At 41.6% G+C, this 27,075-nt stretch overlaps 2 protein-coding genes across 5 annotated transcripts in view; one reads left to right on the forward strand and one right to left on the reverse strand.

The window, feature by feature from the left end:
• The window catches only part of LOC139752123 (large neutral amino acids transporter small subunit 2-like), a 71,534-nt gene that overhangs the window by 28,998 nt on the left and 15,461 nt on the right, over positions 1-27,075 (forward strand). Inside the window, exons 2-6 of the mRNA XM_071668040.1 lie at positions 7,651-8,851; positions 20,218-20,439; positions 22,343-22,568; positions 23,537-23,581; positions 26,080-26,203. Coding sequence (XP_071524141.1) covers positions 8,542-8,851; positions 20,218-20,439; positions 22,343-22,568; positions 23,537-23,581; positions 26,080-26,203 — 927 coding nt within the window. The 5' untranslated portion in view covers positions 7,651-8,541. The remainder of the gene's footprint in view (positions 1-7,650; positions 8,852-20,217; positions 20,440-22,342; positions 22,569-23,536; positions 23,582-26,079; positions 26,204-27,075) is intronic.
• Positions 19,844-27,075, reverse strand: part of LOC139752125 (alpha-2-macroglobulin-like) — an 82,529-nt gene continuing 75,297 nt past the window's right edge. For all 4 annotated transcript variants that reach the window (XR_011713482.1, XR_011713483.1, XR_011713480.1 and 1 more), the window contains one exon: positions 19,844-20,437. The gene's annotated coding sequence lies outside the window, so the exon portion shown is untranslated. The remainder of the gene's footprint in view (positions 20,438-27,075) is intronic.

The following is a 27,075-nucleotide window of genomic DNA, read 5'->3' on the forward strand; positions in this document are numbered from 1 at the left end:
ATCAGGATGCGAAAGGGAACGGCGAAAGATAAGAATAAAACAGCAGGGGATGACAGCGAGCGATACGGAGAGAAGAGTGAGAAAGAAAGGCGGGAGACCAGAGCGATGTTGGGAAGAATTAATCCATTGCATAAGGTGCATGACTGCATTTAAGTTCGATATCGGCAAGGTCGTTTCCCACTCCACGTGTATCGTGAAGAGCATTCAGAGAGCGATGCCTTGCCATACATACCCTGGACAACACGATCCACTGCCATGCTTGAGAGGCCTCAGACTAAATCCTCTTCGCTGTGGCAAATTGACAGGATGAGTGACCCGAACTAGAACGTCAGAGGAAAGCGCGATGCCACGACTTGCTTTGGCTAATGTTAGCGAGTCTGGCTGGCCTAAGTTTTTATCCCAGTCCAGAAGCCTCGTCGCGCCAACACTGAAGGATTATATTTCTTGTCAAACAAGTCTGACCTCCATTCCCGTCACATGAAATGGAAGACAAGTTCACGAAGTTGCACACAACTTCGTGCTATATGCAAAGCAAATTAGAAGTAGAGAATAATGTAACATAACGTGTCGTAGTTTAAACATTTGCATGTGGTGAAACGCGAAGTGATTTGAGCTCAATAATTTTCATGATTTTGGTACTTGATCTCAAGAGGAACTACGTCACTTTTACGCCTAATTCGTCATTTAATCATATTTCTCGCTACGATGTCCACGGTAAATCGACTTTACACCGCGAACCATTGTGTCTTAAGGATCGACAACTTTTACTTAACACCAACGCACCGACGAGGTTAGCGCCTCTGGTGTGGCCTTGATTAGGACAACAGTTGCCCGAACCGTCTTAGCTAGAGAAAGTACGTACAGATTTATTGACCATTACATTTTTCTCCCTCTCCTGTAAGTGATGCAATCTGTTATTATCATATTCCGATGTTGGTCATCGAAATCATATGTGATGTGATTAATACACAAGACAACATTGCAGTACAACGCTACCTCTGTGAGTGGCATTGGCTTCCAAACTAGCTCGGCCTAAGTTCCTGTGTGATGGTTGATTGTAATTTGTTTTTATGTCACGGGGAAGAGTTTTACACTTGTGTTGCCCCGCCTTTTAACCTTGTATATTTGTACCATGTCTTTACTCTTTTTTTTACACACACACACACACACACACCAGCCACCCATCTAGCGACCAGCCCTTGGGGAAAGGTGAACAGCTGGGTTGGCTTTGGGCTGACTGCCACCTCCAGGATTCGAACCTGTGTGGTCTCGTGCATGAATCATGGTGTGTGTGTGTCTGTGGTAACTGAATGTGTAGATAGAAGGCTGTATGTGTATTACGATCCTGTCTCGGTGTGCATACATGTGTATTCTTTTCTCTTACAGATACAAGTATAGATCATAGTTTCTGCGTAGGATAGGCGCGTAATCCTTCCCCCGTTTGTTGCCGTGTTGTGTGGCTGTGTGTGTTTATGTGTATGGCTACTTAGGTCACTTGTGTCTTGTGTGTGTGTGCGCGCGCCATCGTGTATACTTGACTGTGTTCTGTTGATCTTGCGAGCCAAGATGTGTTGCAGTCTTGTTTTTTTTCCTAAGAAATTTCGTGAGTGTACCGGTCCGTGTACCTTCGTGCGTGTGTGTGTGTGTGTGTGTGTGTGTGTACCGTCTCGTGTACCGTCGTGTATACCAACATGGTCGAGGAGGGGGAGAGGTGGAGGACCGGGGGACAGTCAAGTGGAGGTTTCCTGTGATCACGGCTACCCACATCGTCACCGCCTCCCTCCCTACCTCTCCAGGCTGTCTCCTCCCTCCCTCCCTCCCTCCTTCCCTCCCCTGTCTGTCTGGCTGTCTATCTGTCACCCCTGTCTTCTCCCCTCGCAGCCTTCCCCTCCCCTGTCTATCTGTCACCTTGTCTTCTCTCCTCGCTCCCTTCCTCCCTCCCTGTCTGTCTGCCTAGCTTCTCCCTGTCCATCGCCCTCCCTCCTTGTCTGTCTGTCTGTCTGTCGTCTGCCAATCTGTCTCTCTCTGTTCCCTCCCTGTATGTGTGTCTGTCTGTCTGTCTTATACGACTCTCTCTCCGTCTACGGCTCTTTCGTCCCCTTTTCTCCTGATAGCCTTCTTTGCCTTTCAAGTTCCACTCCCTTCCTCCACTTTTCTTTCCTTCTCTCTCTATCGTCACTCACCGATTCAGTCTCTTCGTCTCTTTGCTTCATGCCGCACCCAACGTACCTGTTTCCCCTCACCTGTCATGCTAACTCGTCCTCCTCACTTGCCATGCGACCTCTATACCTTACCTATCATATAAACTCAACCTCACTTGTCATATCAACTCTACCTCACCTGTCATATGAAACTCTACCTCAGCTTGTCACTTCAACTCTACCTCACCTGTCATATCAGCCTCACTTGTCATATTAACTCTACCTCACTTGTCATATCAACTCTACCTCAACCTGTCGTACTAACTCTACCTCACCTGTCATACCAACAATATCTCTCCCATCATGCCAACGTAGATCTGTCTCACCCATCATACTGGTTTGCCTCACCTATTGTAAAAAGTCTATCTTTACAATCATACTAACTCTACCTATATATATATATATATATATATATATATATATATATATATATATATATATATATATATATATATATATATACATGTGTATGTGGGTGGGTTGGGCCATTCTTTCGTCTGTTTCCTTGCGCTACCTCGCTACCTTGATATATATATATATATATATATATATATATATATATATATATATATATATATATATATATATATATATATATATATATATATATATCAACTACCTTTTCACTCTGAGCTGCTGTGATGTCTGGGAGAGTCTGTTTTCATTTTTTGTTTTGTTAGCGCATGGCTTCGTTTGTCTACATGTGGAGAGATCTTATCTTAGAATCTCGCTGCTGCTTGATAGCAGGGCAATGATCTCGAGAGGAGATCGATCTCGTCAGCGGATGATCTCGAGGAGGCAGTCGTCGAAATGTTATTAATTAAAGTGTTTTCATTTATCTTCTTCATAGCCGTAATTGGAGGGTGGTAGGATCAGAACTGGGTGGCGTGGCCTAGTGTGTGTGGATGTGGATGGAGTGGCCTGGTGGGGTGGACTTGTCTGGTGGGTGGATGTGGGCTGGTGTGTGGATGTGGGTGGGGTGGCCTGGTGTCCGGATGCGGATCGGTGGCCTTCTAGATGGAAGAGGGACACAAGGAATACACTGACAACGACAACAGCAACAACGTTGGGCGGAGGGAGGAAGCTGTACGAGTTTGGAGGAGGAGTAGAGCATTTCGGTGGGAGGAGGAGCAGTGTGGGATGACCTCGTTGTGAAGGCAACGACCCTCCGAGGACGAATGGTTCTAGCATGATTTCTTAGAAGGAAGAGACTTGAGGGCAGCGACCCCAGAGAGGTAGACGAAAGTATTCCGTCGTGCGATGTGATAACGTGTGATATACGACGGGTTCAAAAGGTTGTCTTCCTCCCCTTAAACACGATGACCTTTTCTTGATGTTGGGGGGGAAGTAACAACTTATTTATGGTGGAGTATCGACGTAGCCGGTGGGTGAAGAAGGTTATCTGTTGTCAAAGGGGCTGGCTGACTCGGTTGGTTGAAGGGGAGTGTGTGTGTGTGTGTGTGTGTGTGTGTGTGTGTGTGTAGGAGACGGTGAGTGGACGAATGGATGGAATATCCTGGGGACGCCGAGAAGGGGGTCACTTGGACCTCCATGTTTACCCTCAGTGGAGACCGGGGTTTGGGGAGGGGAAGGGGCTGACCCCCCAAGTCTTATGGAGCTGTCATGAGGGGGGTGCCTGGTGGTTGACTCTTTTCTTGTGGAGCTGTCATGAGGTGGGGAGGGGGGGATGACCACATCTTGAGGAGCGAGTCATGTCAGGGAATAGAAGTGGTGTTTACACAGGAGATGACGCCGTGCTTTCTGCTTGGCCCTCGCCAGCGACACCACCACCCACTCTCTCTCTCTCTCTCTCTCTCTCTCTCTCTCTCTCTCTCTCTCTCTCTCTCTCTCTCTCTCTCTCTCTCTCTCTCTCTCACTCTCCTAAGCATTTCCTGTTTTCGCTAACACCTTCCAGCACCCCCCCGGTTCTCCGGCTTGGTCGACGGTGGTAAACATGAACGCCAGTCCAACCCGTAGGAACAAGACGAGACCGACGCCTGAAATGCTGTGCTTCTCCCACCCTCCGAGTACGCGGCACAGCTGCTGCAGACTCTCCCTCCTCCTCCCACCACGCGACACAGCTGCTGCAGACTCTCCCTCCTCCTCCCACCACGCGACACAGCTGCTGCAGACTCTCCCTCCTCCTCCTCCCACCACGCGACACAGCTGCTGCAGACTCTCCCTCCTCCTCCTCCAACCACGCGGCACAGCTGCTGCAGACTCTCCCTCCTCCTCCCACCACGCGACACAGCTGCTGCAGACTCTCCCTCCTCCTCCTCCCACCCTCTCACCACGCGACACTGACTTGATCGTTATAGGAATGAGAAAAGAACACGGAAAGCAGGGAATCTATTTCAAACAATTGTTCTACCAAATTTCCTCATTGAGCCACGTCACATACTTCCTCGGGGGGGGGGGGGTGATTATCCAGACTCTTGTGTGATTATCCAGACTCTTAAGACGCACATGGCTCTCGAAGCCTTTATTTTTTTTTTTTTTCATTTTTTTCTTCGCACTTTGCGTCTGTGGGTTGAGAGGGAGCACAGAACTAAGTGGGGGAAATATGGTGTGCCTGTAGCCTCTCTCAGAAACTCGCTGGACAACGCATGGAGAGCACGCGTCTTGTCGATCCCACACGAAATGGGAGATGGCTGGTCGATGGTAATGGTCACCCCATGACACGTGACGTCACCAGGACTCGTGTATAGATAAACCATGGGTGCCACACTACCTCCAGGTTTACCCCAGGCCAGGCGTCTCCAGGGCTCGTGTATAGATAAACCATGGGTGCCACACTACCTCCAGGTTTACCCCAGGCCAGGCGTCTCCAGGACTCGTGTATAGATAAACCATGGGTGCCACACTACCTCCAAGTTTACCCCAGGCCAGGCGTCAACATCCACGTATCAGATTAAAACGTGTAACTGTCTCGTTTTTTTTTTTTTTATCTCGAGTACTCACTCTGAGTGGCCGAACGAGAAAGTTCGTAGATTCTTTTTTTTTTTTTTTTTTAATTCATTTAATGTGCCAATGGGTACAGACGACCCTTACTCCCGTTTCACACACACACACACACACACACACACACACACACACACACACACACACACACACCCTGCACGTGCCCATCCTTGATGGAGAGGACGCAGCCAGGGGTTGTAACACACCCCTCCTACACCGCCTGCTACGTCCCCCCCTCACCTTCCCAAGTCGATTTTAGATTCGTGGTGAATGACATGGGAACGGACGCATTCGCCAGTGGGCTGGATACACGTCTTTTGAGGAGTCGTTTCTGATGCGCGTGTTTTCTGTCTCTGTAGAGGTAAAAGGAGAGGGTTATTCTCCCTGATGACATACAAGGAATCGTCATCTCTTGTTGGCATGCAGGTGTGAAGCATCATGATTTCCCGCGAGATTGTAAGAGTTACGGGAATCGCTTCCTCCGGCTCGTCACCTGTGGGAACTGGGGCTTTAGTGTTGTGTTAGCTCGTACCCCGAGGTGACCTCCTGTGCCGTGGCCTCCTCTGTCGTGACCTCTTCTATCATGACCTCGTCTGGCATGACCTCCTTCGTCTTAAAAACCTCACTAGTCGTGAGCTCCTCCTCGCCACAGCATCCCAGCTGACCCAGTCAGTCAGGATCACGTTTTGTAATTGTTTATCTCGCGAGGATGCTGGTGACGTTGAGTGGATGGCTAAGGAGGAAGTAGTGTAGATGTGGCTGGGCCCCCAGTGGGTGGCTCAGTGCGCCCCCCCCATACCCACCCGCTGTACTTTTACTGGTCTTCCACACTTATCACGCTGACCTGTGGTCTTCTTATCTCTTCCGCTATCAACAAATGGCCTAGAATGGGACCCAGTGGTCTGTTGCCGTTTGAATTCCCTTGTATAATCCTCGGTAGTAGTGATGAGAGGTGGGGGTAGGGGGCATCTCTCCTTACACTCTCTCTCTCTCTCTCTCTCTCTCTCTCTCTCTCTCTCTCTCTCTCTCTCTCTCTCTCTCTCTCTCTCTCTCTCTCTCTCACACACACACACACACACATAAACCTGGTGAACCCTTCTCTCGCATCTACACCAGTTCTCCCGAGTGTTTGCGTCGCTTGGTTGTGAGGGCGGGGAAGGTGTGGGAGGTTTGTCCATCACCACCACCACCACCACCACCACCACCACCACCACCACTGCTGGAGGGACACGGCCGATCGACTTCCACCTGTGCTCTCGGCCCGCCTTGGTACCAAAGTACTCACTCCCCTAGTCTGTCCATCGTCCCTCCCCAGGCGACCTCCTTGATTCCACCTCATTTTGGAGAAGGGACTCCTCCTTCTCCTCCTCTTCCTCGTTTTCCTCTTTCTCCTCCTCCTCCTCTTCCTCCTCCTCCTGTGTGAGACGACCATAGATGGCCAGGGTAGGGCTGGCCCTCCCTCGCTCGTGGCGTGCGCTTGTCAGTCACCGCTCACTCCAGCGTGATTGGGACAATGATGAGGCAGTTAGTCAACAAAGCCTCAGTACACAGCAAGCAAGGTCCATTATCCTCCCCTTCTCTCTCTCTCTCTCTCTCTCTCTCTCTCTCTCTCTCTCTCTCTCTCTCTCTCTCTCTCTCTCTCTCTCTCTCTCTCCTGATTGAATGGATGATGCTGTGCGGGGTCGCTGGGGTGGAGTTCTGGGGGATAAGGAGAGACGTTTGGAGTGAGGTTCCTTGACGGGATTACACCCTTTCGTCAACGGACGATGATACAATGTCCCTAGAGGAAAGAATGTGTGTGTGTGTGTGTGTGTGTGTGTGTGTGTGTGTGTTTGTGTGTGTGTGCGTATGGCAGGGTGGCGACGGGAATGGATGAAGGCAGCATGTGTGGATCTGTACACGAGTATATATGTATATGTCTGTGTATGTATATGTATGTATATGTTGAAATGTATAGGTATGTATATACATGTGTATGTGGGTGGGTTGGGCCATTCTTTCGTCTGTTTCCTTGCGCTACGTCACTAACGCGGGAGACAGCAACTAAGTATGAAAAAAAAAGAAATATATATATACATATATATATATATATATATATATATATATATATATATATATATATATATATATATATGTGTGTGTGTGTGTGTGTGTGTGTATGTATGTATGTATATGTGAGTGTCTTCGACTCCCTTGGAGCAGGAAAGAGTATTTGTTTCTGGAGACGTTCGACAGACGTCGAAAATGATTCTCTTATTCAACATGGGCGGATTACAAGATTTGTGTATGTGTGTGTGTGTGTGTGTGTGTGTGTGTGTGTGTGTATTCAATACATGTGGGGAATGGAATTTCTCGATTAGCTATGAACACATATGTATTTTTGAAAGTCCCCTTTGTACTCACAGTCGGACATATTCCCTGTGATGCTCTTGAGTATTGTGCGTGTGTGTTTGTATGTGATTTACAATGTGCATTTTCTTCCCCGCAGGTGCCTTGATCTGGGAAGCCAGCCAGCGCTACTCGTGGTTCTGGGAAGGAAGTCTTCAGGGAAGTTTTTGGCGGAGCGACACTGAACGTTGAACCGATCGACGCAGGAACTCACGATGATGGAGATACGACGGTGACCGTAGCCACATCCCCGATACGATACGGTTCGGAGGGTCGTGAGACGGAAGTTGTTAAGTTGGTGAGCAGCTCCACAGCGCGGCGCCGGGCAGCGCGCGAACCTTGGCTTGTCTGCGTGTTAATCAGCGAGAATTGTGGGATCACGTTATGCCAGTCACCGCCTGAGGGATTTGCGCATTGTGTGCCAAAAACTGTCAACTGGACTTGTGGCATGGGACAAGCGATTAAGCCTCTCCAGTCTCAGTGCCCGCGAGTTCGAATGCCCTTCAAGACCGTCCGTCCATTTAGTGCCTTACTCGATTGATTCCGAGAAACTGGAGCGCCGCCGACAGCTTCGATAAGTATGCTCATCTCAGGAGAAAGAATCATACAACAATCATACAGCCAGTGTACTCCAAAGTGATCATCTCCAGTGTAAGTGCCTCTGCAATCATACAGCCAGTGTACGCCAAAGTGATCATCTCCAGTGTAAGTGCCTCTGGGGGGAGGATAGTGATAATTTTTTTCCCCTTTCCGCGACTGATACTTTTGTGCCTCTTAGTAGGGGGATTGAAGTGAGTTTTCTGGGCAGAGTGATTGGATTGCCGCGAGTGCCTTCAGAGAGCGTCAGAAAAACAAATGCAACCTTGTGTCACCCCCGTAGTGATAAAGTGGACTTGACCAAGGGGAGTTCTCGCTCACCGTCCAATAAGTTACATTTATTCCTTGTTGTTTTGTTGTCTTTTGTAAACGTATTGATAAAGTTGTGGGAACCATGACGACCGCTGAGGACGTCCTTAGTGTCTCGCGAGCGGAGGCTGTGCCCCTCGCCTCCAGGAGCGACAGGAATGCCTCAGGCGACGTGGAACCAGCAGATAGCTCGTCTGATTCGGGCTTCAAGCTGAAGAAGGAACTGGGGCTGATGGATGGCGTGGGCATCATCGTGGGCATCATCATCGGCTCCGGCATCTTCATCTCTCCCAAGGGCGTGCTGGACTACAGCGGCAGCGTTGGGGTGGCGCTGGTGGTGTGGGGAGTGTCTGGGATCCTGTCCACGGTGGGAGCCCTATGCTACGCCGAGCTCGGTAAGCCAGACGTGTCTTTCATACCATTTCCCTGTGTATGTATCTTTAAGTGCTGGATTGAATGGCTGTGGACAGGTGTAGGTCGGTAGGCCAGAATCCATACAACACGAGAGAGAAAATAAAGAGACGAAAGATTGTTACTTGGTTGGTTGAACTTTTGGCCAATGGGCTGCCAAGGTCACTAAAGCCGTCATTATAACTATCAGTCGAAAAACCTTTTCCACCTGAGAGCTTGTAAAGATTGTTCCAAGACTGCACATACTTACAGCATATATATGGTCCTCGAGATTATTGGGATGTAGATCAGAAGTGGTGTTCCCCAGTGTGAAAAGATATGCTATTAACGTACGCAGCCTGTCCAGTAGAGGTCTCTTAAAATGCCAGTAATAGGCTTCCCTCATTTGTCTTTTCATGAACACTGGCTGGCTTACAGATGATGGCGTTCGCACCCTGGCGGTGAGGACCTTAGAGAAGATAAACCATTTCACATAATTATACGTTATGCTGGAAGCTCCAGTCACGGACAGATGTCCACACCGAGGCTAGACTTGAATTGTAATGTGAAGAGGTTTAATGCGAGTGAGAAATAAGAAAAAGGACTGAATCTTAAAAGATTTGGTAGGATTTTGTTTTTAAGAGAGCTAAGTCACAGGTTGTTTGAAAAGATATATGTTAGAAAGTTGCAAAGCTTCGAGATGTAGGTCAAGAGATATCGAAACAGATCACCCTTGAGTTACCGACGGCCCCATCGTAATTATGGGACAATATGACTAACTGACGGGAGCAATAACCAAGTAATAACTGTAGAAGAGAGAAAGTAAATCAGCATTTCGGTGTAGGGCCTAGTGGGGTCGGAGGTTGTGAGGTTGAGTGACAGAGTTGATAAATCGAACGGCTTCATAAGACGTGGGCATGACGCATTAGTAGCAATCTTGTTTAGTTAAGGTACCAAAAAAAAAAAAAAAAAAAAATCCGAGGGTTTGCCATTGGAGATTCCGAATTCCCTCAGAAAATGTATCGCGCGAGGTTCCATACAATCAAGGGAATTGTGCGCCCAGACCTGAGGAAATCAAAAATATCCCCTTTGATACCAGCGCTCAAGTAAGATAAACACAAACACGATTAAAGTTTAAAGGATATTTATACTACGCTCCCAATACCTCAAGTGCATTGACCCTAGTGAGTAAGGCGAAGAAATGAGGAATAAGGAAGCCGACAGTAGGCGGCTGGTTAATGGGGCGCAGCAATAAGTTTGGATTAAGTTTAAATTTGATGGCTCGTTTGTGGGGGCGTCCGTTGGTAATAAAGGAGAGCGTAGCGAACCACAAAGGTAAACTAATGTATTTTTCTCTTTTTTTTCATGAGAGGTTGGTGTTAGGGCTTGGCAACTTCATAGGCAGTTCTCTCCTCGTTCATGACACAAAGTAGTGACTCAAATGAAGGATGGTGGAGCCTATAATCTATTTGTTGGTTTAATGGTTCCACTTCTGTGTATCTGCTTCCTTTTTTTAATGTTCAAGCTCACATATCTTCGATTTTGTGTGTGTGTGTGTGTGTGTGTGTGTGTGTGTGTGTGTGAAACAAAGGTATTTTACGATGTTCGTTAATGTCATTGTCAATGAAATTTGTTGTTAAGACGAAATTTTCAGCATGCTGTTGGAAATCGTATCACTTTGTTTAAAAGTAAGCATACAGGTTCGTTTCTCGTTAGCCTAATTGACATTTAGCTTTAATCGTGGTATCTGCCGAATAACCGTTCAATAAATAAATAAATATATATATATTGTGTGATCGGGGCCTGAACATGCAGGAGGGTGAAAGGAGGGCAAGGAATAGAGTGAATTGGAGCGATGTGGTATACAGGGGTTGACGTGCTGTCAGTGGATTGAATCAAGGCATGTGAAGCGTCTGGGGTAAACCATGGAAAGCTGTGTAGGTATGTATATTTGCGTGTGTGGACGTGTGTATGTACATGTGTATGGGGGGGGGGGGTTGGGCCATTTCTTTCGTCTGTTTCCTTGCGCTACCTCGCAAACGCGGGAGACAGCGACAAAGTATAAAAAAAAAAAAAAAAAAAAAAAATATATATATATATATGTATATATATATATATATATATATATATATATATATATATATATATATATATATATATGTATATATATATATATATATATATATATATATATATATATATATATATATATATATATATATATATATATATATTGTAATGAAGCGCTTATTTATATAAAATACTAATATTGAAGCTTCACCGAGCCGACATATACGAAGCGAATGATCTCAAAATGTTTTAAATATGTCATTATGTAAAGACGTATTTATGGTCCATAATGAACCTAAACAATATTTCAAACTGATATTCGTATTCTTAAGGGAAAATAATCCGTATACTGAGGTTTTCAAGCAAATCTAGTATCCTGAGGAAAAATTGCAGGTTCAGGGAAATATATTTTTAGCCAAAAATTTTTCGTTTTGAAATTTAATTACAACATAAATGAAGCATTTCTCCACTTAAAATAATGGTAGAAAATATACAATTGTTTTCCGAGCCGACATATAGAAAGGAAATCATCACAACTATCTTAGAAATATATTAACTTAAAGACTTAATTACAAGCCTTAATGAACCTCAAATAACATTTCAGCCCCAGATTTGTATTCAGCATGAAATATTGTCCATTTGCTTAGGTTTTCGAGCAAATTCCTTATAACTATAGCAAATATTGCAGATTATAGTTCAGGGTATTTTTAAGAAAAGTTAAAACTGAAATATAACGAAACGCTTCTGTACCTGAAATATTTTTTGGGAAAAATAGATCAGTGACAATTTTAGTTCCGTGGAACAGTTTTATTTGTATATAAGTTTTATTTATCAAGAAGTTTTGTGGAGATATGTTGGCAGCTGCCCAAACTGCCCTGCCCTCGATCTGGCCATGTAAAATGTATGACAGACAACGAGTCGCGCTACGTTAATAGTACATTCCGTACCAACTAGTTTCCCATTCTCTCCATCCCACTTAGAGACGAATGATTGGAATGTTGTGGAAATGGGCTCCTCCTCCTCCGTTCAGTCAGTGATACCCTACCCGAGGGTATATATATATGGGTTGGTGAAGCCTTCCATTCCTGTGTTGGAGTCGGTGTCTGGTGTTGCTTTGGCGTCAGACGGAACGAGGTCACTTTGTATCGACTGGTACAGGCTGTTGCTGTCAGCTTATTGAGGTTCTGCTGTGTGTTCAAGGACGGCTGTTGTAATCATGATGTACGTGTATGCGCGACGTACTGAATAATGCATTATTATACGCGGTATCGTTTTTTTCTGTATTTGTTAGTCACAGAGGGGAACATGTAATACCTTGTATTACCATATAGGAGTCTTTCGATGTGTCGTCATATTCCAGATTTGAAAGAAAATATTGGTTAACCTGGAAAACTCTGTGAACAATTACTTGAGTCTTTTTTGTTTGTTTGACTTTAGCAGGTACATTTCTTGCAAACCTCACTGTAGCGCCAATTCTTCATGCTGAAAACATATTTTGGGTTGACACGTAGTTTGGGGGGAGGTCATTAACTTCTTTAAGTATGCAGTGATCACGAGGTTAAAACAATTTCATAATAAAATGCTTGATACCGTTTTTTCTAGCCATCGACCGGTGGAAGCATTATGATGTATTTAACATTATCTTCTCAGGTATAAGAGTTTTTCATTGTCTTATTCTAATTCTGAACGTAAAAGTTTTTGGCTTCAAAAAATACCAACACATTTTGCCTATTTTGTGCGGAAAATAGATTTGGGTAAAAAACCTCGTCTTGGGGTTTATTTTGTATGCTGAATACAATTTTTGGGGGATGAAACATTGTTTAGGGGTTCCTTAGACGTTTGATTAAGAATTTAATTGATTACAGGATTTAGAAAAATATCGTGATTATTCTCTTAATATTTCTTTTGTATCTGTGCGCCGGTGGAAGCTTTAAATTTTTCACATTGTCTTAACAAGTAATTAAGTACAGAACCCGTATGTTATATTTCAGGTATATTTCAGTCATAGGAACCTTTCATTGTTACATTCTATTTCTTAAAAGAGTAACAGCATTTGGCCTAAGAAGTATGCTAAGGCTGGTAAAACATTTAATCGTTACTCGTAAAAAAGTTTATTATTATTATTAGATATGCGTGTCTGTGTTTTCAATGTGATGAAGGCCGGGTCCAGTGCCTGCGTCTCGTACTGGTCAAGGTTGGCCTGCCCCAGACGGGATGGGATGTGGTCTGCGGGCGTTAAACGTTACCAAACGAGTAAAGTCTAGGCTGTGAATGGATCTCGAGAAATAGGTCGCAAGGGCGAGACCTAAATGCCACTTGTCCAGTAGGAGAGAGAGAGAGAGAGAGAGAGAGAGAGAGAGAGAGAGAGAGAGAGAGAGAGAGAGAGAGAGAGAGAGAGAGAGAGAGAGAGAGAAACCTGAGCGTTAATCTTCGTCGGTAATATTTTCATCGCATGCGAGAAATTTGCCAAATGATACGGCATGCCAGTTATTGGAATCTGTCAGGAGAGACACGATAAACTACAGTTCCTTTTGATTATTTGCAGGTGTTCGAAAGAGCATGGTAATCACATCATCAGAATACAGAATAAGTACAAGTAGGTGTCAGTTTTTCGTCAGTTGATATACGTCTCTTCGTTGCATATCAGTTGTTATTTTCCTTTCTTGTAGCTCTCCCGATAATGTGATTATCACACGAAAGCGCACTTTGGAACTTATCGTGTTTCATTTCTCCGTGGACTCGTAGGAATATATTTGATCACGCGCTCAATTGTGATCCTTTCCTATATATATATATATATATATATATATATATATATATATATATATATATATATATATATATATATATATATATTTTTTTTTTTTTTTTATACTTTGTTGCTGTCTCCCGCGTTTGCGAGGTAGCGCAAGGAAACAGACGAAAGAAATGGCCCAACCCCCCCCCATACACATGTACATACACACGTCCACACACGCAAATATACATACCTACACAGCTTTCCATGGTTTACCCCGGACGCCTCACATGCCCTGATTCAATCCACCGACAGCACGTCAACCCCTGTATACCACATCGCTCCAATTCACTCTATTCCTTGCCCTCCTTTCACCCTCCTGCATGTTCAGGCCCCGATCACACAAAATCCTTTTCACTCCATCCTTCCACCTCCAACCTGGTCTCCCTCTTCTCCTCGCTCCCTCCACCTCCGACACATATATCCTCTTGGTCAATCTCTCCTCACTCATTCTCTCCATGTGCCCAAACCATGTGTGTGTGTGTGTGTAATCAAAAAAGGAATTTATCTGAGAGACCTCGACGAAAATTTATTTTGATTTACAATTTCCCAGCTAAATTATATATTGGCAGGGTGTTCTGAACGCCAACTGTACGTACATCTCATTCTTTCCTTCTTTTTTATCTTTTTTTTTCACCTTCTGCTATCTTCTGTTCATCACCATCTTTACTATATCTTCTGCACCACCAACAACAACTCTTCTAGTGGGCCAGTAATAATAATAGTCAACGAAGAATTTATTTTGTCTCTTTCAGTGGAATTAAAAAATCAGAACTAGAACAAACAACTTCGCAAAATATGAACTCGTTCGAGCTTAGAAAAATAGAAGTGTAAAAGATTTAGAACTGATTAGTATGCTTACTTTACCTTCTAAAGATGGAAATGTTCAAAAGGTCTTGGCTCACTAAATGTCATTAATTGAGAGCAGGCAGCTGCCGAGAGACAAGGATCCATACCAGGTGAGAGATCTGGCGAATCTAACAAAGACAGTGACTTCCATTGGCTGGGCCAAAAGCCAGATTATTAAAAACGGCTCAAGTTACTCGTACCCTGTACGCAGGAGTGTAGACGCCAGGAGTACTGCATTAATTACACATAATCTAATATCAAATGTCATTTCCTATACCTGTACACCAAGATTATTCCGTACTAGCATGATAAAAACGGCATATTGTGTAGGATATATATATATATATATATATATATATATATATATATATATATATATATATATATATATATATATATATATATCCCTGGGGATAGGGGAGAAAGAATACTTCTCACGTATTCCCTGCGTGTCGTAGAAGGCGACTAAAAGGGAAGGGAGCGGGGGGCTGGAAATCCTCCCCTCTCGTTTTTAATTTTCCAAAAGAAGGAACAGAGAAGGGGGCTAAGTGAGGATATTCCCTCAAAGGCTCAGTCCTCTGTTCTTAACGCTACCTCGCTAACGCGGGAAATGGCGAATCGTGTGAAAAAAAAATATATATATATATTTATATTTATTATACTTTGTCGCTGTCTCCCGCGTTTGCGAGGTAGCGCAAGGAAACAGACGAAAGAAATGGCCCAACCCCCCCCCATACACATGTATATACATACGTCCACACACGCAAATATACATACCTACACAGCTTTCCATGGCTTACCCCAGACGCTTCACATGCCTTGATTCAATCCACTGACAGCACGTCAACCCCGGTATACCACATCGCTCCAATTCACTCTATTCCTTGCCCTCCTTTCACCCTCCTGCATGTTCAGGCCCCGATCACTCAAAATCTTTTTCACTCCATCTTTCCACCTCCAATTTGGTCTCCCACTTCTCTCGTTCCCTCCACCTCCGACACATATATCCTCTTGGTCAATCTTTCCTCACTCATTCTCTCCATGTGCCCAAACCATTTCAAAACACCCTCTTCTGCTCTCTCAACCACGCTCTTTTTATTTCCACACATCTCTCTTACCCTTACATTACTTACTCGATCAAACCACCTCACACCACACATTGTCCTCTAACATCTCATTTCCAGCACATCCGAAAATCAGGGGGCACTGCGCATATTCTGGTAAAATAGCACAAATACAGAGGGCCCAAGGTTAATTCTTTGCCGGCTGGCAAAAGAAACATTATGGACCAGTTAGTGGTTACCTCAGCTGAGAACACTTTTAACAAATCTAAACAGAATATATCCGCTCAGCTGCGACGGGGTGGCTAAAGTTCTGTCCTCTAAAGTTTTAATAATTTTACCGTAATATTTCTGGATTCTTTAGTCCTGCCTCAAGTGAAAGGCTGTAGTGCTTGAAAAACTAGGTTGACACAGAAACAAAGCTTTGATTCATTCTAAAGCATGTATTTTCATTCCTTAGACAACACTCCGTATTTGGGTGTAGACACGTTGCTTACGGTATCAGACCCATGGTGTTGTTGCCCGTGTTGTAAAACAGCTGTGAGTGCAGAACCGTGTTGATATGTCTGGTAAACAGGTTACCTTGAGAACTTACTCTGTGAAGAAACACTCTGGATATATCTTATTCAGAATGACTTCACTCGGTAACAATCGGCATTTACCTTGACGTTTGTCAACGTAGTCCGACGGCAGCGTGTATGTTGACGTAGGGGTAAGAACAAAAAAGAAAAAAAAACTAGTCGTTACAACTTGATAGTTGATGGTGATCATGTCAGGCTACCGTGGGGGCCCATAGCCATGGTTTTAGTAAAAATCCTTTGATAGACATTAATGACCTATCTAAGCCAATGGACTGCCAAGCATACTGTGACCACTCGCTTTCCTGTAGGCTTAGGAAAGGCCGCGAATATTCTCACATTTAACATCTAAGTCTACTAACAGTATCAGACATAATGAGACATGCATCCTAACACCTGCTAATCATAACCAAAGCGCTCTTAATTCATAAGTACAAGGGAAATCTTGTTAATGCACTTAACTTATTGACATGTTCAAATAAACAACACACTGTAATTCCTGCTGCACAGGATAATACTGACGTGCGACTCTGCTTAGTCACTGATGGCAAAAGTTCAGTTAAGGCAGCATTAATTGGTTACACACATTTAACATCTTCCGTTCAGGTTGGTCAGTGCGTGCAAGGGGATCCAAGCTGATTGGCACTCCTCGCCAAGCGACGGCCAACGTTCCCCAAGTCAGGTCGGCCTTGTACGTGCACTATTCACATAAAGCATGATGCGCCCAACGTACGGCCCTGGTACAGTTCACAGTTTCCGTCCACAAACTTCTAAGATTCTCCTTAGTCCCATACTGCCGCACGGCACGACCCCCTTTCACTGATGTACTGGTGCACAACACGACTCAACTGGTGGTGCCCTATTGAAATTGAAGTTGTCAGTGTCTCTTGCTGACATATTATTGACTCGTTACTCATACAGGAGGACGAGCCTTTTACACTTTATAGCATCCTGTGTAACAGAGCGAGGTATGGCTTCCTGGGATTCCTAGATGTTTAAGCTATAACCCCCGGGCTAGGCAAATTATCTTGTCTATGTTGACCTGATGCTCACCGACCCCTTCGTATGTTTCCGCGTAATGTGGATGTTATTTATTGTAATACCAAGGCAGTTGTATCAGTACCTTTGGTTAATTGCTCCACTAATTGTTACTATGATGTTCCTTAGAATCAAAAGATTTATTGACTATCAACTAAACGATTTTACAAGAATATCCTTAATCAGTAATATCTTGATGCGTGATGAGCCGTGGTGGTTGATAACCCTGACGACAGACCTCATTGGGGTTCGCCTAATGTTTACACAACACACACAAACTTCTTTATCTCCTAGCCTGTTATGTATATATATATATATATATATATATATATATATATATATATATATATATATATGTGTGTGTGTGTGTGTGTGTGTGATTTTATTGACCTGTAAATAATTAGGAGAGAAGGTGAAGAAATTACCTGTATTGGAGCATGTAAGTACGTCAGGAAAATTTTTCCAAGATACACTTTCGTACAGATAGACTCACGAGATGACCGAGATTATTTACCCTTCATGAATGATCAGTCTTCCTTTCTTGCCGGGCTACATATTTTCTCTCCCTTAGGTATATGTGGTTTTTGAACTGTGAGTGCTGCACAGTCCTGGACACCATTCCTCGGTGTTGAGGAATCAGCATCTGTAAAAGGCCAAGGAATTCTTAGGCGGTTGCAATGATTTTGTCAACTGCTTTCTGAATGGTGTCGTCGGGAGGGATGTTTTAGCAATGGGGTGCTTGTATATAGATCATTCTTGGGCAGTTCATCTTATTCCATGGTGTTAGTTAAGGCAAATCGCCGCAGAACCTTGGGGTTGCGGGTGCATCTTTGTTGTAAAGTGGTTCTTGAATGGTAACGCCAGGAAGCCTACTTTCCTTTAAAGTGCCTCTTTGAATTGTGGCAATAGAGAATGTGGCTCAAAAGTCAGCTGCAAGGCCAGGCTCGTTTACCACGCGTTGATGCCTCATAAATTTGTACGATGTCTGCCTGTGATATTCTCTCTCTTTTTATCATATATATATATATATATATATATATATATATATATATATATATATATATATATATATATATATTTCAAACTATTCGCCATTTTCCGCGTTAGCAAGGTAGCGTTAAGAACAGAGGACTGGGCCCCTGAGGGAATATCCTCACCTGGCCCCCTTCTCTGTTCCTTCTTTTGGAAAAAAAAAAATTATATTATATATATATATATATATATATATATATATATATATATATAGAGAGAGAGAGAGAGAGAGAGAGAGAGAGAGAGAGAGAGAGAGAGAGAGAGATGTTAAAGGACTCCACCTACTTGAGGTTACTCTGTGAATGAACAAAAAATTTTATCTTTAGCGGGTCTGTATCATCGTCAGCTGATGGAATACAATAGAGTTCATCCTGTCTCTGCTACTGGGTGTAGCGCAGTCTTGGACTGCTGGAGCCCCTGGAAAAGGGGGTCCGCCTGGATCCTTTCTAAGAAAGGGGTCGTGTGGCAATTGTTAATGAGTAAAGTATATACTGAATGTTAATGTTGTGGGCAGGAAAATTGAAATGAAGTGGATTTGCGGGTTGTATGTACTGAATGTTCATGTGACTCAAGGAGATTTTCAGTTACCGTTGTCTCAGACTAGTCCTGTTTTATAGTATATTTCATGAAGGATGATGATAGGAAAGCTTAAGGTGAGAGAAGTCATGTAACAAAAAATTAAGGGTGCAATGAAAGCTCTCGTGAATGGAAAAGGTAAATTAAACAGTGTACGTAGGAGAAGCTTGCATGAAGAATACTTATCCTAAATTGTGAAGGTATGGATGTGTAACTCAAGCTTATATAGGTCGGAATAGGTCACTTATATTATAAGAGCTATAGAGACTGATAACTTAGTATATTTGGAAATAGGAGGCTAGAAGGAATGATGCGAGATAGAAACAAGATTGTAAAGATTGTTAGGATAGAATGACCATTTACACTGGTAGGTGATAGATTGTCAGGGAGATAGTACAGTAAAAGGTACAAGGAGGAGGAATAGATTGCATATGAGATATACATGCAGTTAGGGAAATGATTTGGGTTAGGGATTTCAGTGGAAGATGCTAGAGAAATGGATTAGAGATCATGTGCAATTGAAGCATCTTAAGTGTGGCTCGTGTGAAATAGTCCGTCTTGTTTGTTGCAGCAACTTGGCGAGCAAAGTGAATGAGTATGATGCACTCTCATTAGTGTAGAGCTGTATGTTTCCCAACAAACTGAACAAGGGCTGAGGGTGTTTTTTTAATTATATAGGAATCTGTATGTTCAGTACATGAATGATCCAACCCCATTTGGGAATGAATAAAATATATGCTGAGGTCGACCACTGCTTGCATTGCCACTGTCACAAAGCAGCCTATTGGAAATGGCTTTATTGTTTAGAATACGGAGAATCCACATGAAAATTCCAGGTGCCTTGGTTCCCAGTTTTCACTTAAAAAATCTTTCCTTTCTTGACTTAAAGCGATTGGCGGATAATAGATATGGAATGTAACCGAAGGGATTTTCATAAATGCAGAGAGAAAACAGAGTAAGCACTTGCAATTATAGGAAGCACAATAAAACAACCAGTAGAGGAATTCAACAAGTCTTGACTACTTAAAGGAGCAGCAGTAATACTTGGGTCCCATTCTAGACCAAGCTGTGGAGGTACACAAGTGAAGATGCAGTTAGGCTGTCGTAATTTGTAGAAATGTTTTAGTGATACTAGAAATAAGTATTAGTTTTTATAGTTATATAAACAGTGATAATGATCATAATGTGACTAACGGTAATGATAGTGATTGACTGGGTATTTTATTTTAAGGATGTGCATAACCATTACATATTTATGAATCAAACACAGCACAAGACAGAAGCCACCCAAATAAAACATTTTTAAAGATGATTTTGTGTTGAGTTGAGTGCTACTAGACTTCATAGCTGTAATTTCTACCCTTGTCCAGGTACAATGATTCCTAAAAGTGGTGGTGACTACGCTTACATTCATGAGGCCTTTGGTCCTCTGGCTGCCTTCTTGTATCTGTGGGTGGCACTGGTCATCATTATGCCCACAGGGAACACTGTCATTGCTCTCACCTTTGCCAACTACATCTTGCAACCTGTCTTCCCAGACTGCGAGGAGCCACCAGATATTGCTGTTAGGCTGATAGCAGCTGTTGTTATCTGTAAGTACAACATAAATTTTTTTCTTTTGATGATTTTCATCTTTGGGAGAATTTGGATTTGCTTTCCCTATGAATAGGGTTGTAAGGGGAAAGAAGTCAGTTGTTTGCTGATTATACAGCACTAGTGGCTGATTTGAGTGAGAAACTGCAGTTGGTGACTGAGTTTGAAAAAGTGTACTAAAGGAGAATGTCGAGGGTAAATGTGAATAAGAGCAAGGTTATGAGGTTCAGCAGGGTTCTGGGACATGTTAGTTGGGATGTAAGTTTGAATGGAGAGAAATTGGAGGACGTGAAGTGTTTTAGATATCTGAGAGTGGACCTAGCAGCAAATGTACCCATGGAAGTGGAAGCAAGTCATTGAGTGGGGGAGGGGGCAAAGGTTCTGGGAGCGGGAAAAGAATATGTGGAAAGAGAGAACATTTTTATCTCGGAGAGCAAAATTGGGTATGCCTGAAGGAATAGTAGTTCCAACAATATTATAAGGTTGCATTGCATGGGCTGTCTGCTGCAGTATGCTTTCTCAAGCAACCATGGGGCCAAGCAGTAGTTTGCTATACTTAGCATTGATATTGCCAAGTAGACCAGAAAACAGATCAGATCATTTATAACAATCTATGTTATTTTATTTTCCCATAATTAAGAAAGTCCATTCCTCCTACACCAAGCCAGTCTCTGCACATGAAACACTTTTGATCCAATCCAGTAATATTTCTTCTAATGAACACACAGACATACTCATGAATCACTACTCAAAAATCAGTCTCAAACCAATCTCACCCTTAAATAGGAAAGTCATGAAAAACTTACAAAAAAAAATCCACCCTAAAATAACTCCTCACCCACTGTTTACTCCCACTGACAAGTGGTGCAATTGAAACCTTAAAGAACTCTCCTTCAGCAGGCTCTGGCAACATTTCAGACTTTCACATAAAACAGTTTGGACTAATTATAATCCATGTAATCACAAATATCTTCACCCATTCGTGACTGACCAAAATCCCTAATATCTAAAAATTTTCATTGTAACTGATCCTAAATCCTCCAATCCACCCAGTTCACCCTCCTTTTACTCTCCTGTATCACTTTTATCTTTGGTAATTAAATTCTTTGAAAAACTGATCCGTAACAGAATCAAAAAATATCTTTCACCTTCACAATATACCTTTAGATCCAGTCACCAGTACCACACTACACAGACCTAACATATCCTTCTATGGAAGGCTTCAACCAAACACATCCCACTTCAAACACAGTATTAATAGCAATAGACATCAACAGACATCAACACATCCTTACGTAAAAAATATGCAACATAACCCTACACTTATATGAGTTTTATTTTCTACTTATTGACAAGTCATTCATTAAAAGGTTTTCTAGGTATTGAAACCCTTTTGCTAAGCAGGGGCTAGATGTACTCATTACTGTAATTAACTTGCATTCTTTTTGTGTATTGAGAATATTCTTTATTATTTCATGAAATGTATGTTAACTTATTAAAGCTTTTTATTTGGCATTATTTCATGTAATATGTTCGGTCTGTGCCATTATGTCTTCTTTGCCAAATTTCTGACTTTCTGAAAAAGATTGAGTACAGTGAATGTTGTTAAAATAATTGCAGAAGAAAATCTTTGAAATACAATATTTCACATTAATGTCAATCTGATTTAATTAGATATTGATGTGCAGTAGCTACATTTGATAAAATGCTCAGCACTAATGATTATAGCTATGAAACACCAGCAAAAGTAACTAAAGTTATGAATAGTGTATAGTTGAGAGGTTAACTTATAGTTAAATATATACACAAAATGCTTTTAAGAGATCAGGATTTCACTAGAATAATAACGTAAAAAAAATTACCAGCACTGATCATACCTGTATGTTAATGTTCCATATTCAGGTTTTTTAACATGGGTGAACTGCAGTAATGTGAAATGGGCAACGAAAGTCCAGGATGTGTTCACAGCTGCCAAGGTGTTGGCCCTTCTTATAATCATTGTGGCAGGTTTGTACCACCTGTTCACTGGCAACCTTGAAAACTACCAGAAACCCTTCGACAAGACTAATTGGGATCTAGCTGCCTTTGCCACTGCCTTCTACCAGGGCCTCTTCTCCTTTGCTGGGTGGTAAGATGTTATGAGGCATCAATTTCTGCCAGTTGTCTTTATCCTACTATATGTAAATTTAAGCCATTGGAAACATACCTTGGTAATTTTTTCATTTAGCAATACAGAAATTTAGCAAGATAAAGGCAGTTAGTTATTAGTCGTATCAAAATTATCTATGCTGTTTATGATTACAACATAGTTTTATTTCTAAATATTCTACTTATTAACATAAGGTATTTTTCCTGTATTTATAATATTTTTGACTTCGTGCTCCATTATTTAGAGGCTTCTAATGAGTTATGTGGAATTTTGATTAATGGAAAACTGTCTTTAAGGCTAAATGCACCTTATATTAGTGTGGGAGCCTTTGTTCATTCTTACATACTGGAGACAAGTTGATGATATGTATGAGTGATGTGAAGGTCTGTATGCACTTGATACAACCCATGTAAATGGGAACAGAATAAAAGGTAATAAATAGTATGTGGATGAAAATTCTTTGTAGAGCTTTTTACCATTCTTTTTTTTTTTTTTAACTTTTCACCTGGTTTTTTCTTGAATGCAAACAATAAAAGAGTATCTCTAAACCAATACATTTCTATGAGGCACCTGATTAAGTGTGCCTCTTAGAGGCTTTCATTTTGAAACTGTCATTCTCAGATATTTAATTTAGCCTTACGCACTTTAGAAAAAAATTTGAAAATGTTGTTATGTGCACTTGAATTAAATTGCTCTTGATGCTGTGTTGAAAAATAGTTGTTTTCAAGCAAAATTATGAATTTAACAAAGTTTGAGCTGTTGTGCCATTTTATATGGTGAAATTATCAATTAAAGTAGATTGATTCTTTTTCATTGATATATGAAATCATGTGAAGAAAATACTCAACCTATAGTTTTATTACTAACAATGCCCTGTTTGATGATGAGAAGTTCCTTTGTTGAAATAGAAAAGTAGTTATTATACATGAAATGTATTTTTTCCCCAGGAACTACTTGAACTTCGTTGTAGAGGAGCTGAAAAACCCATACAGGTAATTAAAGTTTGGTTGCATACTGTCCTTATTATATTCATTTAATAATTCATAATTGCCTAAGGACCTCCCTCTATTAGCTCCTGAAGCTCCAAGATTGTGCTGCTTCCAGTAGCAGAGAAATGATAAAACTTCTTTGGAGTGAGAGAGCCTTTGATGAGCCTCTACTTCCTTTCATGATATAGCCTTGCTAAATTTTTTTTTTTCAGTCATGGTATAACCACAGGCAGATGGAGTCTGGTAACACCTATGATTGATGTGGATAAAAAAAACATTATCAGTTCTACTCTGCATCTAAACCTCACATATAACATGTATATCCAAGACATGGGTATCATTTTGTAAATTTATTTGTTGTATGTTAGTTTTAGTTGCAATCAGAGTAGGACTGATAAGATTTTATCTTCTGTTTTGTATTTGTTTTGACGGTTTGTGATAGAATTATACAGGTATTTTGATAAATTGTGTAGGTTTAGCATTGTCAGCCAAAGAGGTGATGGCTGAATGGCATTACCACTTAGGCTTCTTGAAATAATGATATCTTTATTCCCTCCCATTACCTCCCTCTGCTCATCTCACTGATATGTGCAGTTATGTCTCCATACCTGCAATGTCAAAGATGCATCAAATGATATCAGCAGATGTTGAATATTGGATAAAGTATCTTCCATTAATTAGCATGTATACTGCAGAGCAAACTAGGTTTCCTATAAGCAAATTGACTGTTTTAAGATATTTACGGGTATATCGTAGGTGTACTACCTGTCAGTACTAAAACCAAGTATTTATTTCAGAAACATCTGCTTAGTATGTAACATACCAATATGAAAGATATGCAATTTTTACTTTTGAAGACCTTGAAAGCTTTCAAGTTTTAGAACGAATTTCCATTGCTGTTAATAAGATAATACTTTGTGTAACCTATCCAATGGAAATCAACAACATTGTTTTTCAAACAACATTTCTTTGCACATTTTTTATGTTCCTTTTTGCATTCTGATTAGGTTGACATATGGAGTTCTTACTAAGGTGTTTTCATTCCTTGCCATCTCCAAACTGAGTTTCAATGATTTACTGGCAATGCCTGACACCTGTTAAGGTGTTGTCCTTAAATCTGTCTCACTATAGTGAGCATTGCTCATGTTCAAAGGCTGATAACAGTGCCTTAAACTTTTACAGTGCATGAGTTTTGCAAGTGCTGTTGTGATTGCTTCCGATACACAATTGCATATTGGTATGGCACGCATCTAGTAGCATAGCATTAACCAATCTGTCATAAGTGAAAGTGAGTGTTACCTTGTAGAGTGGGTTAGGAGTGAGATGTCAAGAGGGATATGCTCATTCTTATGCAACTCCATGCATCCCACCCTCGACCCCAACTCCTCCGTGGGTTCCATTTTATTCCCTCCTTGTTGAAATTACTTTCTGTATATTGTTTGAGAAACGTAAAGTTTTGTTTGTTTTGCTTTGCTTGGTTGGATGTTTTGGAATCATTTGTTTGTCATTAGACACCAGTACAATATTTATATATCTTTTTTTGTTTCTTTGCACTACCCTGCTACCTCACTAACTCAGGAAACAGTGATCAAATATGAAAAAAAAGGTATGTATATATATTATATCTAACTGCATCTCTCACCTTACACAGGTAGTGTTGGGAATACATTTAAAATGGCCTCATTTACACACACCTCTCACTCGCTGTCATGAAGAATTGTTTACTGAAACCATAGCCTACCATCCACAACCCTTTTTTATGCTTAGGTTTGCCTTGACACTTCTCACCACACACACACACACATGTGGGGCCTGGATATGGATAGGGAGTTGTGGTTTCAGTGCATCACACTTGACAGCTAGAGACAGTGTGAACTAATGTGGCCATTTTTGTCTGCTTTCCTGTTACTACCTTGCAGGGGGTGGCGATGCTGTTTCCTGTGGGGCGGGGTTGGCGTTAGGGATGGATGAAGGTGAGTATGGTCCTTTAACTCCAATATGCAACACACCATTTGTAATACAGAGGTTGTACTTCTCTAATCAGGTGCTCGGTTGTCTGGCACGTTTTGAATCTGCCACCATTAATTATTAGTTTGTGGATCTGCCAACAGGGCAGCTCTAAGGTGCCAAAATCTGTTTACACTGCAGCGGAGCTAATTAAGTCCTATTATTTTCTTATATTTAGCTGTAGTTTAGCCCTTTAGGATGTCATACAAGAGGCCAAGAGGTGCAGAAGATGGTGCTGGTGCTAATAAGCATAAGCATAAATTAGTTTCTATACTTGAAAAGGTGGAGTTACTGAAAAAATTAGATAAAGGAACTTTTATAAGACTTGGAGACAATTTCTGTGGTCCAGCAATGAAAAAGTCCCATGGTTGCTGGGTTAAAGAGATACAACCTGTACCTGTAGTAACATATATGATATATCAATATTTTTTTTTTTCAGAAGCAACTAATCATGTAACTTTGTCATTCCATATAATGGCCCCTTTTTTCCACAGAAATTTACCTCGGGCCATTATGATTTCAATGCCACTTGTAACTATAATCTACTTCCTGGCGAATGTGGCTTACTTTGCTGTTCTTACGCGTACTGAGATTCTGTCTTCCAGTGCAGTGGCTGTGGTGAGTAGCTTAATATCAATATCCAGTTCATTGCCTTTGTGAGGTTTTAGATATTGTTTTTTTTAATATAAATTCAAATTTCTAAGAAAATTTGTTGGTAAAGTTAATTACTAAGATGCTTTCTTTTGAGTAAGAAACCTATTATTATTATTATTATTATTATTATTATTATTATTATTATTATTATTATTATTATCATTATTAATAGGGCTTTGGTTGATAAGCTTAGTAATTTGCAGTTGAATTTGTTAAATGGCTTTATATTTGTAATGCCTCTGTTTAATTCCATAATCATCCACATATAGAGACATGTTGCTGTAATGGTAACTATGTTCTTTTATTGGCTACTTTAACATGGAGAATTTTGGTTTTATGGCATTGCAGGAAGTACTTAAGTATATCAATATATTCTCTTCAGAGAAGATGCAGATCTTTTCATCTAAGGGTGTGGGGGAAAATATCACATTTTCAGTGTGTTTTATACGCCTATTAACACCTTGGCTTGTGTATTTAAGGATCAACTGCTTTAGCATTTAATAATAAAATGGTGATGCTGATGTAAGTGCTAAAAGGTCAAAGGCACCCAACTTGGACTCTTGAATGCCCATTTTGATGAGACCAAGTACCGTAGGTACAGAAAGCCTTTATGGGTAGCAGAAAGTAGCTGTCAATTTTAGTGTCACAGGATCTGTTTACCAGTACATAGACCTTCTCCAATGAAGTATTTTTATACTTGGTGCTATAGTATCCTATAAATACCTCTAGCAATATTTTCCTAGTACTGTAATGGTTATTGTAGAAGTGATCCCTTCGTGTGAAAGGGGCTCATATTTATGTAGTGCAAAACTTAGCAATATTCAGAGAAAAAACTG

This window comes from Panulirus ornatus, chromosome 12 (genome assembly GCF_036320965.1).
Source record: "Panulirus ornatus isolate Po-2019 chromosome 12, ASM3632096v1, whole genome shotgun sequence".
In the NCBI taxonomy this organism is placed as follows: Eukaryota; Metazoa; Arthropoda; class Malacostraca; order Decapoda; family Palinuridae; genus Panulirus; species Panulirus ornatus.